Source organism: Podarcis bocagei, assembly GCF_964188305.1.
Source record: "Podarcis bocagei genome assembly, chromosome: 7".
Classification (NCBI taxonomy): Eukaryota; Metazoa; Chordata; class Lepidosauria; order Squamata; family Lacertidae; genus Podarcis; species Podarcis bocagei.
Window position 1 is genome coordinate 8,398,647 of NC_138132.1, and position 14,553 is coordinate 8,413,199.

The window sequence follows — 14,553 nt, forward strand, 5'->3', positions numbered from 1 at the left end:
TGGGGAACTCGACAGTTTCATTTGTGAGAACGAAAACGGATAGAGTAACAAAAAGCCCTTTATAAACTTCTCTGTTCATGCGCCATTCCTGATAAGACCTGAAGCCGCATCGATTCTGGGTGGAATTAGAACCACCAAGGTCACTTTTTTTTTTTTTGCTCTAAAAGCGGCAACAGCGAAAAACAAGTTCGTCTTGCAGGCCGGGCACTCTCTGCCCTGCTTAGAAGGCTCCAGGGTAACATTATCTTCCCTGTTCAAGCTCACCAAAAGTCCATTACAGTCCATGAAAGGCAGGCGAGTCAGCGGGCGAGAGGAGGTCTCTGTTACAGGATCCATGGCCCAGAGCCATTTGCTCAATCGTTAATAAACTCCGCGCCGAGAGATCAGGATACGGACAGGCGCCAGGCCAGGTGTGTGTGCTTCTGGATAATAATTTAGCATTTAGGGGTTGGTGGAGAGGAGAATGAGAGACGAACCACCTCGAAAACGAAAATTGTGCAGCTGGAAAAGGGTTCAGGAAAGGGCGAGCAAAGCGACTGAGGCGATGGAGAAACGGGACAGGTTGCAACATTTGGGGCTTTTTAATTTAGAGGGAGGGATGCGGGTGGTGCTGTATGCCGGCTCCCTTGGCCAATAAAGTGAGATGAGCTCTGCAACCCCAGAATCGTCCGCGACTGGACCTAATGATCAGGGGTCCCTTTACCTTTTAAGCTCAGTATGGGACATGGGTGGCGCTGTGGGTTAAACCACAGAGCCTAAGGCTTGCTGATCAGAAGGTTGGCAGTTCGAATCCCTGTGACGGGGTGAGCTCCCGTTGCTCGGTCCCTGCTCCTGCCAACCTGGCAGTTCGAAAGCATGTCAAAGTGCAAGTAGATAAATAGGTGCTGCTCTGGTTCGCCAGAAGCGGCTTAGCCATGCTGGCCACATGACCTAGAAGCTGTATGCCGCCTCCCTCGGCCAATAAAGCGAGATGAGCGCCGCAACCCCATTCTGCTGTGTATTCTTTGAAATTCTTTAACGTACCCCTTATGGGTACATATGCGTACCACACTTTAGGAAACACTTTGGGTGACCCGTGGTCTGGTTCAGTAGAAGGCAGCTTCCTAGGTCCTTACCTCAGCAATGTCTGGAAGGCCTTTTGTGTGTTCTCAGAGGCACTCTTGTCCCTAGGAGCACTTCATTTCATGGAGGCATGACTGGAAACAAAACGTTAGATGCTTTCCATATGACCCCCTCCAGCAGCGCGAGCCAAAGGTCTGTGTTGCCCGTGCATTTTAATGCCTGAGATCCTGTTCCTTATGTTTTTCCCCCTCCAAGCAAAACTTCACTTTAAAAAAATTAATAATGAAAGGAAGGAGGATCAAATTCAGTGATTTCATAGGGAGATATTCTAGAGTTCCCGTCTACTGTACTTCCCTATAACTCCTTGTGAACATTTTGCTGACCACATTATTCCTCACCTGCTGAAAGATGGTATCTGTGGTTGGAAGGGGCGTGAACTGATCTACATTTCATGCATTCAAACTGTTTTTAACAGGTAGAGAGAGCTGGGAGGGCCTGTTGTCTCAAACCCTGACTGGAGAATCGCTGGCAGTCTGTGCAGGGAATACTGAGCTTAAGGTAAAGGGACCCCTGACCGTTAGGTCCAGTCGTGGCCGACTCTGGGGTTGCGGCGCTCATCTCGCTTTATTGGCCGAGGGAGCCAGCGTACAGCTTCCGGGTCATGTGGTCAGCATGACTAAGCCTCTTCTGGCGAACCAGAGCAGAGCACGGAAACGTGGTTTACCTTCCCGCCGGAGTGGTACCTATTTATCTACTTGCACTAGTGTGCTTTCAAACTGCTAGGTTGGCAGGAGCAGGGACCGAGCAACGGGAGCTCACCCCATCGTGGGGATTCGAACTGCCGACCTTCTGATCGGCAAGCACTAGGTTCTGTGGTTTAACCCACAGCGCCACCCGCATCCCTAAAAATACTGAGCTTAGGGGACCTTTATTTCTAATGTGGCCAGATCAACAGACAGGAGAGAAGCCAGGGAGAGCAGCTGCAGCTGCAGCTTCAACTTCTTCATTGACAGGCTGCAGTTCAACAGGTAAAGCGCCCGACCATCACTGCATTGCCCTGCGTCGGGAAAACTGCGGCTGTTAACACCCAGTCTCTTCCACGTAGCAAAAGGAAACGCACCAGGCTAGGGAAAAAATTGCAGGTTAAAAGTTTGGGAGCGGAAAGGGGCGGGGAAACATGGGATGGGGCGTGGCCAGGGACAGGGGTGTGGCCTATCGGATTGCGATGAGCGCGTGGCTGAATGAAGGAGGCGGGGCTATTGCCTGCCTGGGTTTTTTGTGGCCCCGCCCCCTATGCCCAGATTGATCTATTTGTGCTGGGAGTGGGGGGGGTAGTTGGCTTGTACCATTCGAAAGAGCACGAGCGGGTGCCTTCCTCCCTGAAACCCACGAAACAAGCAGCCCGCTGCCCCGCTGGCTACCCTGCCTTTCCGCCCATTCCTCCCGATTTGGTTCCTCCCTCCACCCCCCCTCTTTCCCGCTCCGACATGGCCCGCTCCGATTTTGACGCATTGCAGGTGAGAGGCGACCAATGGCCGCGGCAGTCTCATCCTGCGCCTCGCTCCCCAGCCAATGGGGACGCGCGTCACAAGTGCGTCGTCACAATACTGTGTCCTTCCGCTGGAAGGCGGTTCGAGGGAGGGGCGGACGAGTGAAAAAGCGGCGACGGGCGGGAAAAAAAAAGAGAGGAAAAATAGTCCCCCTCTTCTTCACCCCACCCCACCCCGCAAAGAGGCGGGGAAGAAGAGCAGCTCCGACGCGCGGAATGCGGAGAGAAGGAAGGGGGCGGGGCGCTCCCCTGGCGGCCGTTGGCGGAGGGATCCCTCTCGCGCCGTGTGTGTGCGTGAGGCGGTCCGCAGCGGGTTCCGGCTAGTGCTGCTCCCACCTCCCTTCCCCACATCGCCGCCGCTGCTCCGCGAAGCCTCTCGACGCTCCAGCTGCTGTCGCCACCCGGACCCGGCCATGGTGAGGGGCGCGGGCGCCTGAGGGGTTAATTGAGGGAGGGGGGTGGGGGCGAGGGGGGAAGGGGTTAATGGAGCGGGGTCTTCAGGGGGGCTGTATGAGGGGGGAGGGGGCCGAGGGTCTCTGAGGAGGGGGCCAGGTAAGTGCCCCATTGGTTTTATTGTGTGTGTGGGGGGGGGTGTTAATGGGGGGGGCAGGGGAGAAATGGCGCCAGTGAAATGGTTGTGGGGGGTGTAGCCAAATAGGGGGTATTTGGGGTGCGTGAGACGGGGGGGTTCACCGCACTGCAGGGCACATGGGGGGGGTCAGCGCGTGCAAGTCCTGGGTTGCAGATGGGGGAGCACTGGTTGGGGGAGGTTTTTTTGTGGGGGGATGAGTGAATGGAGCTGGGGAGGAAGCAGATGTGGGGAGGAGGGGGGCAGTTTGAGCGCAGGGTTTGGGGGGTGCCAGCTTGACTGCAGGGGAGGGTTTTTTGGGGAGGCTTAGGACGCCCCTCCTACGGAGTGAAGGGGGTGCAATGAGCATTTGGGGGCTGGGACGAGTGGGGCAGCGAGAGAGGCGAGGCGTGGGGGGAGGCTGATCTCATTCCCCCCTCTCTCTCCTGAGCTTTCCTTCCGAAGAAGCACGAAGGGGAGAGGCGAAATGTGATAAGATGAGCAGTGTGTGTGTTTGGGGGGGGGGTTGTTGATGCTGGGGGGGGGCGTCCAGGGGGTGAGGCTGTGCAGAGCTGATGGGGAGAGCTGAGAAGGGAAGAAAGCGCTGGCGTTGATTCTCAAAGCTGGGAGGAAGTGCCCTGGATGCTGGGTTTTCCGGAATGGCTGGCTACCTGGCCGGTTAGGTTCTTGGGCAATTGGGGCAAGGAGCAGGTGGCAAGGTTAATGGGAGTGGATCAGAAACGCAGGGCTCGGCTCAGGTGTGGATGTGGTTTCAGGGAGCTTGGCTTTTGGGGTGGGAGGGGATGTGGGGGTGGGAGCACCACAGGTGCTGAACAGAGGAGGTGATGGCAGCAGGGGCACTGGGCAGAAGGCCCACCTGGCTGGGGGATGCCATTGGGCAGGAGGGCAGGTGGGGCTGGAGAAGGGTGGTAGCCGAGTGTGCCAGCTGATCATCACAAGGCCTTTGGATCTGCCCTTCAGGAGTACTTTGGGTAGGGGTCTTGTTTCTGGAGATGTTCTCTTGGGTAACAGCGCTGTAAGGAGACATGATGGCTGCTGAATGATGTTGCTGAGAGTGGGACACTCGAGGGCCATGGGAAAAGGGCTGGAGGTGATTCGTTGAAGGGGATGTGTGGGAGATGGCATTTTGTAGCCCATTGTTCAGAAGCCGACAGACAATGAGCCTTTGTGGGAGGTGGCCATGTAGAGTATCTGGTGTGAGATGAGTGAATGGTGTAGAATTGGAGGAAGTTAACTGACAGGACCCTCAAAGGTCAGGCTGGTGTTTCTAGGAGTGGAAGATCTAATAGGCAGAAAAGATAGGGGGAAGTGTATTGAGAGGGTTATGATTTGAAGAGAGAATGCATGGAGTTGATGGTCTTTTGAATGGTCTCCTCATAAGCTGTGTTGGGGCTGGAAATGGCGGGGCTGGGTTGCTGATGAGAATTCACTTTCCATCATCTAGGAGAGCAGAGAGGCTTGTCTTGGGGGATGCAGGAGAACATGGGTGTGGATCCTGACAAATATGAGCTGTCTTCTTAATGAAGGTTTTATTGCCTGCATGTCCTTCTGTTCTATGAGGCTCCTGGTGGTCTGCTTTCCAGGTTACTGTTTAGCTGCAGCATCTGATGTTCTCGTGCACTGGGCCTCAGAAACCCCTTTGATTTGCCTCAACAAGGAAATTGACAAACTCCTGACTCAAACAAAAGCATGGAAGTAACCATTCCACTCCGTGTCTCACCTCTGACTGGCTTTGGGGGGAAGTGGGGAAGCCATCCAACACGATAATTTGAAATGTAGTGGGGTAGTTCTGGTCTAATTGCAGCGTGACAAACAATTTGGCAAGAGAGAATAGTGTGAAGACTACTTTGTAGTCTGGTGATGAGGAGAGGGAATCCTGGGGACCTTAGGGATGCTTGGAGAGGAGCCATAGTTCAGTAATAGAGCCACATGCCTTGCATACAGAAGGACCCATGTTTTAGTCCCTGGCATCTCCCAATAAGGCTGCAAGAGACTCCTCTCTGAAATTCTGGAGAGCCGCTGCTTGTCACTGTAGACAGTACAGTAGCCCAGGTGTAAAGCACAAGGTTTGGTGTCTCAGTATTACAGGGTCACTTGTCTGTGGGTGGGAAGAGTGCTCACAATGGAGAAAGAATGCCTTTAAAGAGCCACTCTCCTGTAATGAAGCCAGGGGTCCTTCTAGTTTTGATCTTCCTCTCCCTGCTGCAGCTTCCGGCGCGTGGATGACGCACTAATTCCTTCAGTCCCTTGCTGGAGCCTCCCTCAGCCCGTTGCAATATAGAAGAGTGGCTTCCTGTTTGAGACTGCATTTCCCTCTGGCGGCTTGGCTTATCTACCAGAAGCTATTAGATTATTATTTTCATGCTGGCTGCTCTTGCCATGCTAACCTACTTTCCAGAGCATCTTTCCCTCAGGCCATCTAGATTGGCTACCCTGAAGGGCCACCATCTCTCTCTCTCTCTTTCTCTCTCTCTCCAGCAATTATTGAGATGTAGGCCATCTTAAGCAATGCTGAAAAGGCCAGTGAGATTTGGGGGGGGGGGTAAAGCATGATTTGATTGGGGAGGGGGATGAAGGCCAGGACTGTCCTTCCTTGATCTTACCACGGCCTTTGGTCTTCTGTCCTGTAGGGGAGCCATTATAAATGCCAAGCCACTTCTGAAGGCTGATTCTGAAGAGCAATGCAGTTCTTCTTGCTCTTTGCGTTTCCCTCTCGTCTAGCAGACCCTGTGTAGCTTATGCGATCTGACAAGTTTAGACAGGGATGTCAGAGTTCAAGCTTTTGCCCTGGAGAAATCTTTGGCCAAGATGAAAGTCAGGTGGCTGTTTTGACCCCCTCCTGCCCTGTTGCCCCTGACAGTTCTGTGCCTGAGCTCAAAATGAGGATTTTTTCCTCCCTTGGCTGAGATGTGGGTGGTCCCACCCACCCTTTCCTGCATTGATGTGACCCTTTGTGGTGCAGTGTATTAAAACCTTCCCCAGATCCTCACTTTCTGTCACTGCATTGGAAGTGCTTTATCATCCTTGTTTCCTTTTCTGACAGTAGAGGGCTCCTAAGTCCACTGCAGTTCTGTTTAACTGAGCCCCTGTTAATCCGGGGTAGCATTAGTTTCTCTGCAAAAATACCTCTAGCTCTAAAGCCTAAATGGGTCTGTCCCCCCCAGAATGTGGGGCGTGGGGAGGACTTCATATGGCTGCATCTGGACTTTCATTGGGGGCTTTCCTTCTTCTCCCCCTCCCCCAGCGGACTTCGCCCTTCTGCATGTTGCACCCTTGGCAATCCTTGGTGATATCTGCATTTTGCAAGGAGCGACTCTCAGGCAGTATCAGGTTTGCCTTGTATCTTCTGCTCTGGCTCTCGCTGTGCTGCAGTGTTGGACTGGCTGGGACTGCAGTGAAGGCTGGAGTCCAAGCAATCCTCGTGTTTTGCAGCTCTTACTTCCAAAAGCACTGAAGTAGAATGTTAAAACTCCTTTTTTTAAACAAGTGCACCGAAATGGGTGTGAGCTGCAGGCTGCTTCTTAGCCAACGCAGAAGCACGATGGAATGGTGCAGCCAACTTCAGCAAGGCCAGACAAGGGGGAATGCGGCAGAGGTGCTCTTGTCCAGGATGTCAGAAGTCCCATGATGTGGTAATACAAAGGTGGAAATGTGCCTCACTTCCCCTTCGAATCCACTTTACTCAGTACCTATACACTGCTGATGAACACCCTCACTTCTCCTTAGGCCATGATATTTGCATTTCTATTCCCACCATTCTTCTGAGATATTAATCATTCTCACCACAATGCTGTGACATAAGGTAGGCTCAGTTATTAATTTGCCTACGGTCACCCATTAAGTGCCCTGGCTGATTAAGGATTTGAACCAGTGTCTTCCTGATTCAGTTCTAAACCTTTGCCCTTGTCATCCCAGAGCCCTACATTTCTGTAATAACATTCAGCCAGAAAACTGCCTTCTGAATGTTGCCTTATTTTAAGGAAGAAGAATACTGGTTGGGTTCAGCCATTGAATGCTCAGGTCGAGTCGTGGATCCCAACAGAAATCAGTCTGCAGTGTTGCACTGTCTGTCCTTTTTTTATCCTGCCTTTCCTCCATTCTGGGGCAGCTTAGCATAAACCCAAAGACAAAACAGTAATACTGTGCAAATAAAACATCAGTAAAACCACATATTTGCAATATAAATACAACGAAACAGCAGAAATAGGTTATCTGTGTCTAATGGCATGCCATTTTGGGTTTCATTTCTGAAAGCATTGTAAATGGGAAATGGGAAGAAATCATTGCTTTGAGTTCCTTTTCCAGTTCTGTTATTTCTGGCTGTGTAAATGGCCACCAACATATCTTGTGGCGGTGAATTCTGTACTTGATGGTCAAACTAGCTAATGACCCCACCCCTGTGGCTTTTTTCCAGTCCTTCCTGCATGAAGCAGCTGGCACTGTTGGTCTCTGTCTGCACCTTTTGCGGTGCATCTGCTCTCTGGTCATGATACACTGTGGCTTAGATTGCAGAACCTGACTTGTGAGAGGCCAGCGGGTGGGTGGGTGCTGCCACCGCTCCTGAAACTGGCATGGCTTCAAGGGCCTTTTGGTGCCTCCTGTAAACATAGGCATGATGCAGAAGGGGGCTGGGCGTGTCTAGCTCAGAGCAAAGGTTGGGGGAAGTGGGCTTGAGAGTGTTAGGCTTAACTTCTATGGTATTTCAGCAGATGCTGTAAGTTACTTGATGAAGAATCCAGCCACCTAAAAAAAAAATCCTCCTGACTTGCTCTTAATTGTTTATTTGCTCCTTCCTGACAATTTTTGAAAGCCAGCAGAAAGAGGAAGGAGAATATTATTTCACCAGGGTCATCCCTTTAAAGAGGACACAATCCTCTGGGTCAGTGCTCAGCAAAGCAGGCATAGATTGGCTGTTGAGGGGTTTAATGAAGCAGGCTAACCGGTGAGATTCAGGACCCAACTATCCTGCTCTGAAACATTTAGGTTTCTCCACGTGACTTAAAATCGTAGCACTGTAGAGTTGGAAGGGACCACGAGGGTCATTTAGGAGAACCCCTGCAATGCAGGAATCTTTTGCCCTGCTTGTTCCAATGATGCAGCTGTTGCCGTCCACCTGCAGTTCTTCTGCATTGTGCCATATTATGGGGGATGTGCATAGCTCCAGGTTTAAGACTTCTTGGTGAGAGCCAGGGTGAAGGAAGGCAGCAATGACAACCATAGGGAGGAAGCAATAGAATGATGGACAGGCTTAGAGGCCATGGCCTGTCCTGGTATGAGTGGTGTGCTTCGAAGCCCTTTCTCACCCTCTGTGGATTGGGCTGCTGCTACAATCTCAGCTCTGTAGCCCTGAATTGAAGAACTGAGGCTGGGGGTTAAGCCAAATGCAGCCACATATAGCAGGTTGGCATCAGGAGACCCTTTGGATATTGCAGGTGGACTGCATCTAGCTTGGTAGGTCACAAGGTGTGTGAACCTGAGCTGGGGGCTTACAGGTAATGTGGAAAATGGCATGGGCTCTGCTGCTTCCCCACCAGGGAGGCTGATAAGAGATGTAGAGAGGTTTGACTCTTCATTTTATATGTGTTTTTCTCTCTCACTTCTTTCAGGCTGACCAACTTACCGAAGAGCAGATTGCAGGTGAGTCCTCAGCATACAGTGGCAGTAAATATTAACTCGACTGGCACTGAATTGATCTGCACGTTGAGGGAAGGCGAGCAGTACATCCCCTTGTCTATTGGCTTTGAAGCTGGGTTAACTACTGCTCAAACTGAGCCAGAATGCACATGGTGAGGGGCAGCTTGTGAGCTTCTTTGCAGAGAAGGAGGATTTTTTTTTTCTGGTAGTCCTTGAAGTGCAGAATCCTTACTACAGTTCTTTTAGGAGAGATAATTTCCCCATCTGCTGGGTTTGGGTGGTGGTGTGAGGGCAAGGCCACAAAAGATCAAAACAAATCCCTGGGAAAATGTGAACAGGCTTGTGCTGCCACCAGCATGTTAGGCACTTGGGATTTCAAATACAGCACCAGACTCACTTGGTTCCCCTCTCTCCCAAGTCTTTGGAATGGGGCTGGCTAGACTTCCAGGATAATCACTGGTTGCAAGTACATGATCTCTATGTAGCTTACATCAACCCTGCTTCCCCCTGCAGAATTCAAGGAGGCCTTCTCCCTCTTTGACAAGGACGGGGATGGCACCATCACCACCAAGGAGCTTGGCACTGTGATGAGGTCTCTGGGTCAGAACCCCACCGAGGCAGAACTGCAAGACATGATCAATGAAGTTGATGCTGATGGTAAGTGGCCCCAGCACTAAGGGGGCCTGGGCAGAGTAATTGATCCAAAACCCATGGCTTCTGCCAGTACTTTATGCAGAAATTCAGCGGGGGTTGCTTAGATTGGGGAGCAAGCTTTATTCTTGATAGACAAGAGGAACAGTTTACCTTTCCCACTGAGCTTCTCTGACTCCTGTGCTTAGACATCCACCCATCCCTGCTGTTTCCCTGCCTTTTGTGACTGAGAGGCAAGAGGTAGAAGCAAGAGGGATATTGATTTATTTGATCTTGCCAGACTAACATAGACTGGCCTATGTATTAAGTTGCCAATGAATGCAATGATGGGGACTGGTTCTGATAGGGTACTAGCTGACAGTGGAGTGGGGGATGGGTCAAGGCTTGTGATGGACCCAGAAAGTCAATAGTTGTTGTAGTAGTAATAATAATAGCAATAATAGGAAGTAGCACCCTATTTCCTTCCAGGGATAACAGAAGGGCACAACATGAATGTCTTGAAAATGCCACTCACTTTCTTCAGTGCATATACTGCCTTCCAAGTTGCACTGTCCAATATGCTTAAAATAAAAACAAAATACCAACACTTGGGTAACTCCTGCAGTATCTTGAGATATTCTTTGTGATTGCTTCACAGGCAGACCGTTTAGCAGGCGCTAGTTTCAGTGCTGGGGTGTGGAACTCCTTTTGTGCCATAATGTGTCCCAACTCCAACACATTCCACCAGCTAGTTCGGTTCCCTTCAAGCGGGGCTTCAGTCTTCCCAGGCTGGCTTTGTCCTAGGGTGGCTATTTGGGATTGGTCTCGGCATCCCAGTCTGCAGCTGCTTTGGTTTCTGCTGGCTTCGTCTTACTGGTTTTCATTTCTGTTTTCAGGGAACGGCACAATTGACTTCCCAGAGTTCTTGACCATGATGGCAAGGAAGATGAAGGACACAGACAGTGAGGAGGAGATCCGAGAGGCTTTCAGAGTGTTTGATAAGGTGAGGAAGTGGAGAAGGACCACCCGCCTTCTGGAGGGGAGGAAGGAGAGTGGACAAAATACTGCCGTGCATCCCCATATACTCTGAGGGAGAATGGCAAGGAAACAGCAGTGTCCCCTTCCCTTAATCTGGAGCATACAGAATGGAGAAGGAAACGCCATTTGCCAGGATAAAAGTGGAAGGTGCTGCCTAGCTGTGCTGCTCCCTGCTAAACTGATTCCTTTGCTTCCAGGATGGGAATGGCTACATTAGCGCAGCAGAGTTACGCCATGTGATGACAAACCTAGGGGAGAAGCTCACTGACGAGGAGGTGGACGAAATGATAAGGGAGGCAGATATTGATGGGGACGGGCAGGTCAACTATGAAGGTGAGTCGGGGATGGGATCAGCATTTTGCCTGCTGCCGTTTTGGCAGCCAGAACGTTGCATGAAAGAATTGAGGTTCTGCTTCGGCAGAGGGTCTCTAAAGAACTGTATGGGCCCTCTTCTCGTTTTCAAGGGCCGTAATTGTGTCACAGACTTCAGCCATCTGGGTGGCGTGGAAGCACCGTAACCATTTTTATATATCATTGTTGAGGGGGGGATGTTTTGAGCTGTGTGGAAATAACCCCAAATTTAATACTCCCGAGTCCATCAGTGAGGTCCACATATATGCAGAACGTATTCAAAGGCTTTGAAGTTTCCTTTTTTTTTACAGGCCTTGGCTGGATAGAACCAGGGCTTGTTTAGCCCTTCCCCTCAAATCTAGATGGTACTATTCTGGGGATTTTTCTTTGCTTCTTGAAGCCTACGGTAGTCTTCACACATTGTTCAATATAGCAGGGTACACATTAAGGTCGTGTTCAGTGGCGGGGGTACCCTTGAATTTCCCTCTGGTAGTTTTCTCTGGATGAAGGCATTATGAGAGTGGAGCCGACACAGTTCACAGCATTATTACAGCTCTGTTTGCTTTTATCTTTGGAAAACTACATCGAGTGTAAAAGTCGAATCATGTCAAGCCAAAGTAACTGTGACCGCTGACTGGGCTGATGTCTAGGGAGCTTTGCGACTAGGTGATCTCAAGTCTTCCAGCTTCAAAGGGTGTGGGCACCGCCGTACTGACTTTGCTTCCTTACACTGTGTCTCTTGCAGAGTTTGTGCAGATGATGACTGCAAAGTGAAGCCCGCAGAGTGGGTGGCTGGCAATGCCCATTCTCCTTCGATACTTTTCTCCAACACACTCTCTCTACTTAAGTAACCTGGTTCTCTAAGCAAAACAATCGGCTGTGGAATAAATCTGACCAAGCAATTAAAAAGAAAAAAAAGAAACTCCCCAAGCTGCATGATTGCACTCATCTCTCCCTCCTCCTTCTTGCTCTCCCTCCTTCCCCCTCCCCGTCTTTCCTTCCTTCCACCTCTTCTGGTGCATCCCCCCCAAAAAAACCTCCCCGAGAACCTCCAACCTTGTGGATGTCTTTTGTTTCCATCGGGTCTTCTGTTCTGCAGCCAGAGCTGGCCTGTCTCCCAGGGCGCAGATTCTTTCTCTTTCTTTCAAGAATCCACACGACGGGGGTGGAGAGAGCGCAAAAACCTTCTTAATCGTGTTGCATGTGTCTGGCACTGTGGTCGTGCGCATTGACATAGCGGTTGCCACCGAAGGTCTTGCCCCAGGGAACACCGAGGAGGGGTACAAGGAGGAAACTGGGTTGTTGTTTTCGCCCCCTTCGTTTTCGTGGGAGGGGGCGCGCTATCCCACCGCCGGGGTGCCTGTGGCTGAAGGCGGGTTCCAGAGAGCTCCGTCAGCATGATGGGAGAAGAGGCTGTTAAAAAGAGGGGGAGGGGGGAGCGTCCGACAACTGTCCGATTGGCTGTTTAAAGGAAAAAAACACACACGCAAAACCGAACCAACCGCCCATAATTTTAACTTCTGTCTTTGTTCTTAACCTTCTTGTATAAATTGTAAATGTCCTTACAGTTTCCTAAGCATTGTGTCCAGACATTGGAGCTGCTATGTAAATACCTGATGCCACAGGCCCCTTTTGCGGGGAGGGGGGGTCACCCCGCGTATGGCGACGGCGAATGCTTTTGATTGGCAGCTTGAGGGGTTTGGGAGGGGGGGAGGCGTCGGAACGGAACCGCAATAAAACAGTGAAGCTGCTGCTGAGTGAATGCCAACTGCGCCAGAACGCCCTCTTCTCCCTCCCTCCTCCTCCCCCCCCCGCCTTCCTCATGCGACGCTTCATTTTTTTCGTAGTGGCTCTCTCGGTTTTAACGCTTGTGCCGCACCTTTGGCTTCAGTGTCTGTGCTCTTTCAATGTTGCTTCCTTAACTCCGCCTGTCCCCCCGCCCCCCTTTTCTCGTGGCAAAACAGCATGGGCCGCAAACTTGCTTCTCTTTCCTTTTTTTCACTTTTATTTTTTAATCCAAAAAAAATTTAAATAAATAAAGAAGAAGAGGAAAAAAAAACCAGTTTTGGAGGGGGAATCGAAACAGAGCTGCAGAATTTCCCTGAAACCGGGTGAAAGAAGAGTGCTTTGCGCAGTCCGTGGCGGATTTGACCACGCCCCCTCTTCTTATTATTTCCTGTCTTCTGCACTCCTGTGTTGAGCAGAGGTGGAGGCATCTCACCTGAGAACTTAGGCAGGGGGCGTGGGGAAGGTTGGAGCAAGAATGTCTTTGAAAGCAGGTGGTGTTGTGTTCAGTTCAAGCTGTGAAAATAAAATTATATCAATGTTTTCCAATAAAATGCAGTGACTACCTGAAATGGCTGTTTGCTTTGATATTCCCTGTCCCTTTAACTGGACCGCCTCGTTCGGTTGTTTTGTTTCACAGTTGCTGGAACAGCTTAAGATGTGAGTGTCTCTTTTCCCCATGGGCGAATGCAGCAAATTCCCCTTGGGGAAACTTTTTGAAAACAAATTAAATTGGTAAGAGCTTTCCTCTGAAGGTTGTAATCGCTGAGCCACTTCCATGGGCTCGTGGTATAAGCCTGGAGCTACTTGCGTTGGAAAGCATCATTTGACTTAGTCGCTTTGAGCAGAAGCAGCTGTGTTCTTTATGTTGCTACCATTGATCCTGGGTGGGCAAAGGAAGGAAATGGAGGACAAGGGAGCCAAAAAACTGCGAAAGGAAGGTAAGGAGATTGCAAAGAAAGCTGAACGAATTCTTTGCCTCTCTCTTCACAACCAAAGATACAGGCAGATCCCAGTGCCTAAACCTAACCTTTGCAGGAGGCGAGTCTAAGGAACTGGGGCAGATAGTTGTGATGAGAAATTATGCTCTAAGCCTAGTAGGCAACACAAAAATTGACAAATAGAAATACTTTATTGTCACTGTACCACTTGTTTACAGTAAGATTAATCACTGTGTCCAGTGGCACCCACCGAGAGTTATAAAAGAACTCAAATGTGAAATTGCTGATCTTCTGTCTAAAGTATATAACTTGTTCCCTCCGTTCTTGAGGACTAGAAAGTAACCAATGTAACACTAGTTTTTTTAAAAAAGGATGCAGGGGGAATGCTGTTAGCATACTGTCTGCCCCAAGAAAACTGGTGGAAAGTGTTAAAGATAAAATAGCCAAGCATAGAGGAGAACAAGCTTCGCTGAAGCAGAGCTAGCATGGCTTCTGCAAGGGAAAATCTTGTCTCGCAATTCTATTGGAGTTCATTGACAGTGTCAACAAGTATATGGGTATAGATTGGTTAACACAGTGTACTTGGACATTGAAAAGCATTTTGGCGAAGTACCTCATCAAAGACCCCTGAGTAAGCTTAGCGGTCAAAGAATAAGAGGAGAGGTCCTTTTATGGGTCAGGAATTGGCTAAGTTGCAGGAAGTAGAGGAGGAACCAACAGACAATGCAGAGAAGTAGAAAGGATTAGTATTGGTACCTGTGCTATTTAACTTCTTCATAAATGATCTAAAGAGGTGAGCAGTGAGGTGGCCAAGTTTGCAAATGATACTAAATGGTTCTGGATCATTAAAGCAAAAGAGATTGTAAAGAGCTCCAGGAGGACAACCCAAAGCTGAGTGAATGGGCGGTAAAATGGCAAGTGCAATCCAAGGTAAAGGTAAAAGGACCCCTGACCATTAGGTCCAGTCGTGACCA

At 50.1% G+C, this 14,553-nt stretch overlaps 1 protein-coding gene across 1 annotated transcript; it reads left to right on the top strand.

Annotated features, from left to right (window-relative positions):
* The first annotated feature begins 2,802 nt into the window (after window positions 1–2,802).
* Window positions 2,803–13,210, top strand: CALM3 (calmodulin 3). The gene is made up of 6 exons (XM_081200785.1): window positions 2,803–3,027; window positions 8,807–8,837; window positions 9,348–9,491; window positions 10,361–10,467; window positions 10,700–10,835; window positions 11,599–13,210. The coding sequence occupies exons 1-6, from the start codon at window positions 3,025–3,027 to the stop codon at window positions 11,625–11,627; spliced, it is 450 nt and encodes a 149-aa protein (XP_081056911.1). The 5' UTR covers window positions 2,803–3,024; the 3' UTR covers window positions 11,628–13,210.
* Window positions 13,211–14,553: the final 1,343 nt, after the last annotated feature.

What these genes read in the sequence shown, in the direction of transcription:
- CALM3 (XM_081200785.1), top strand. An exon ending in TACCGAAGAGCAGATTGCAG is followed by an intron (nt 8,838 to 9,347) that starts GTGAGTCCTCAG and finishes TTCCCCCTGCAG; the next exon opens with AATTCAAGGAGGCCTTCTCC. An exon ending in CTTTCAGAGTGTTTGATAAG is followed by an intron (nt 10,468 to 10,699) that starts GTGAGGAAGTGG and finishes CTTTGCTTCCAG; the next exon opens with GATGGGAATGGCTACATTAG.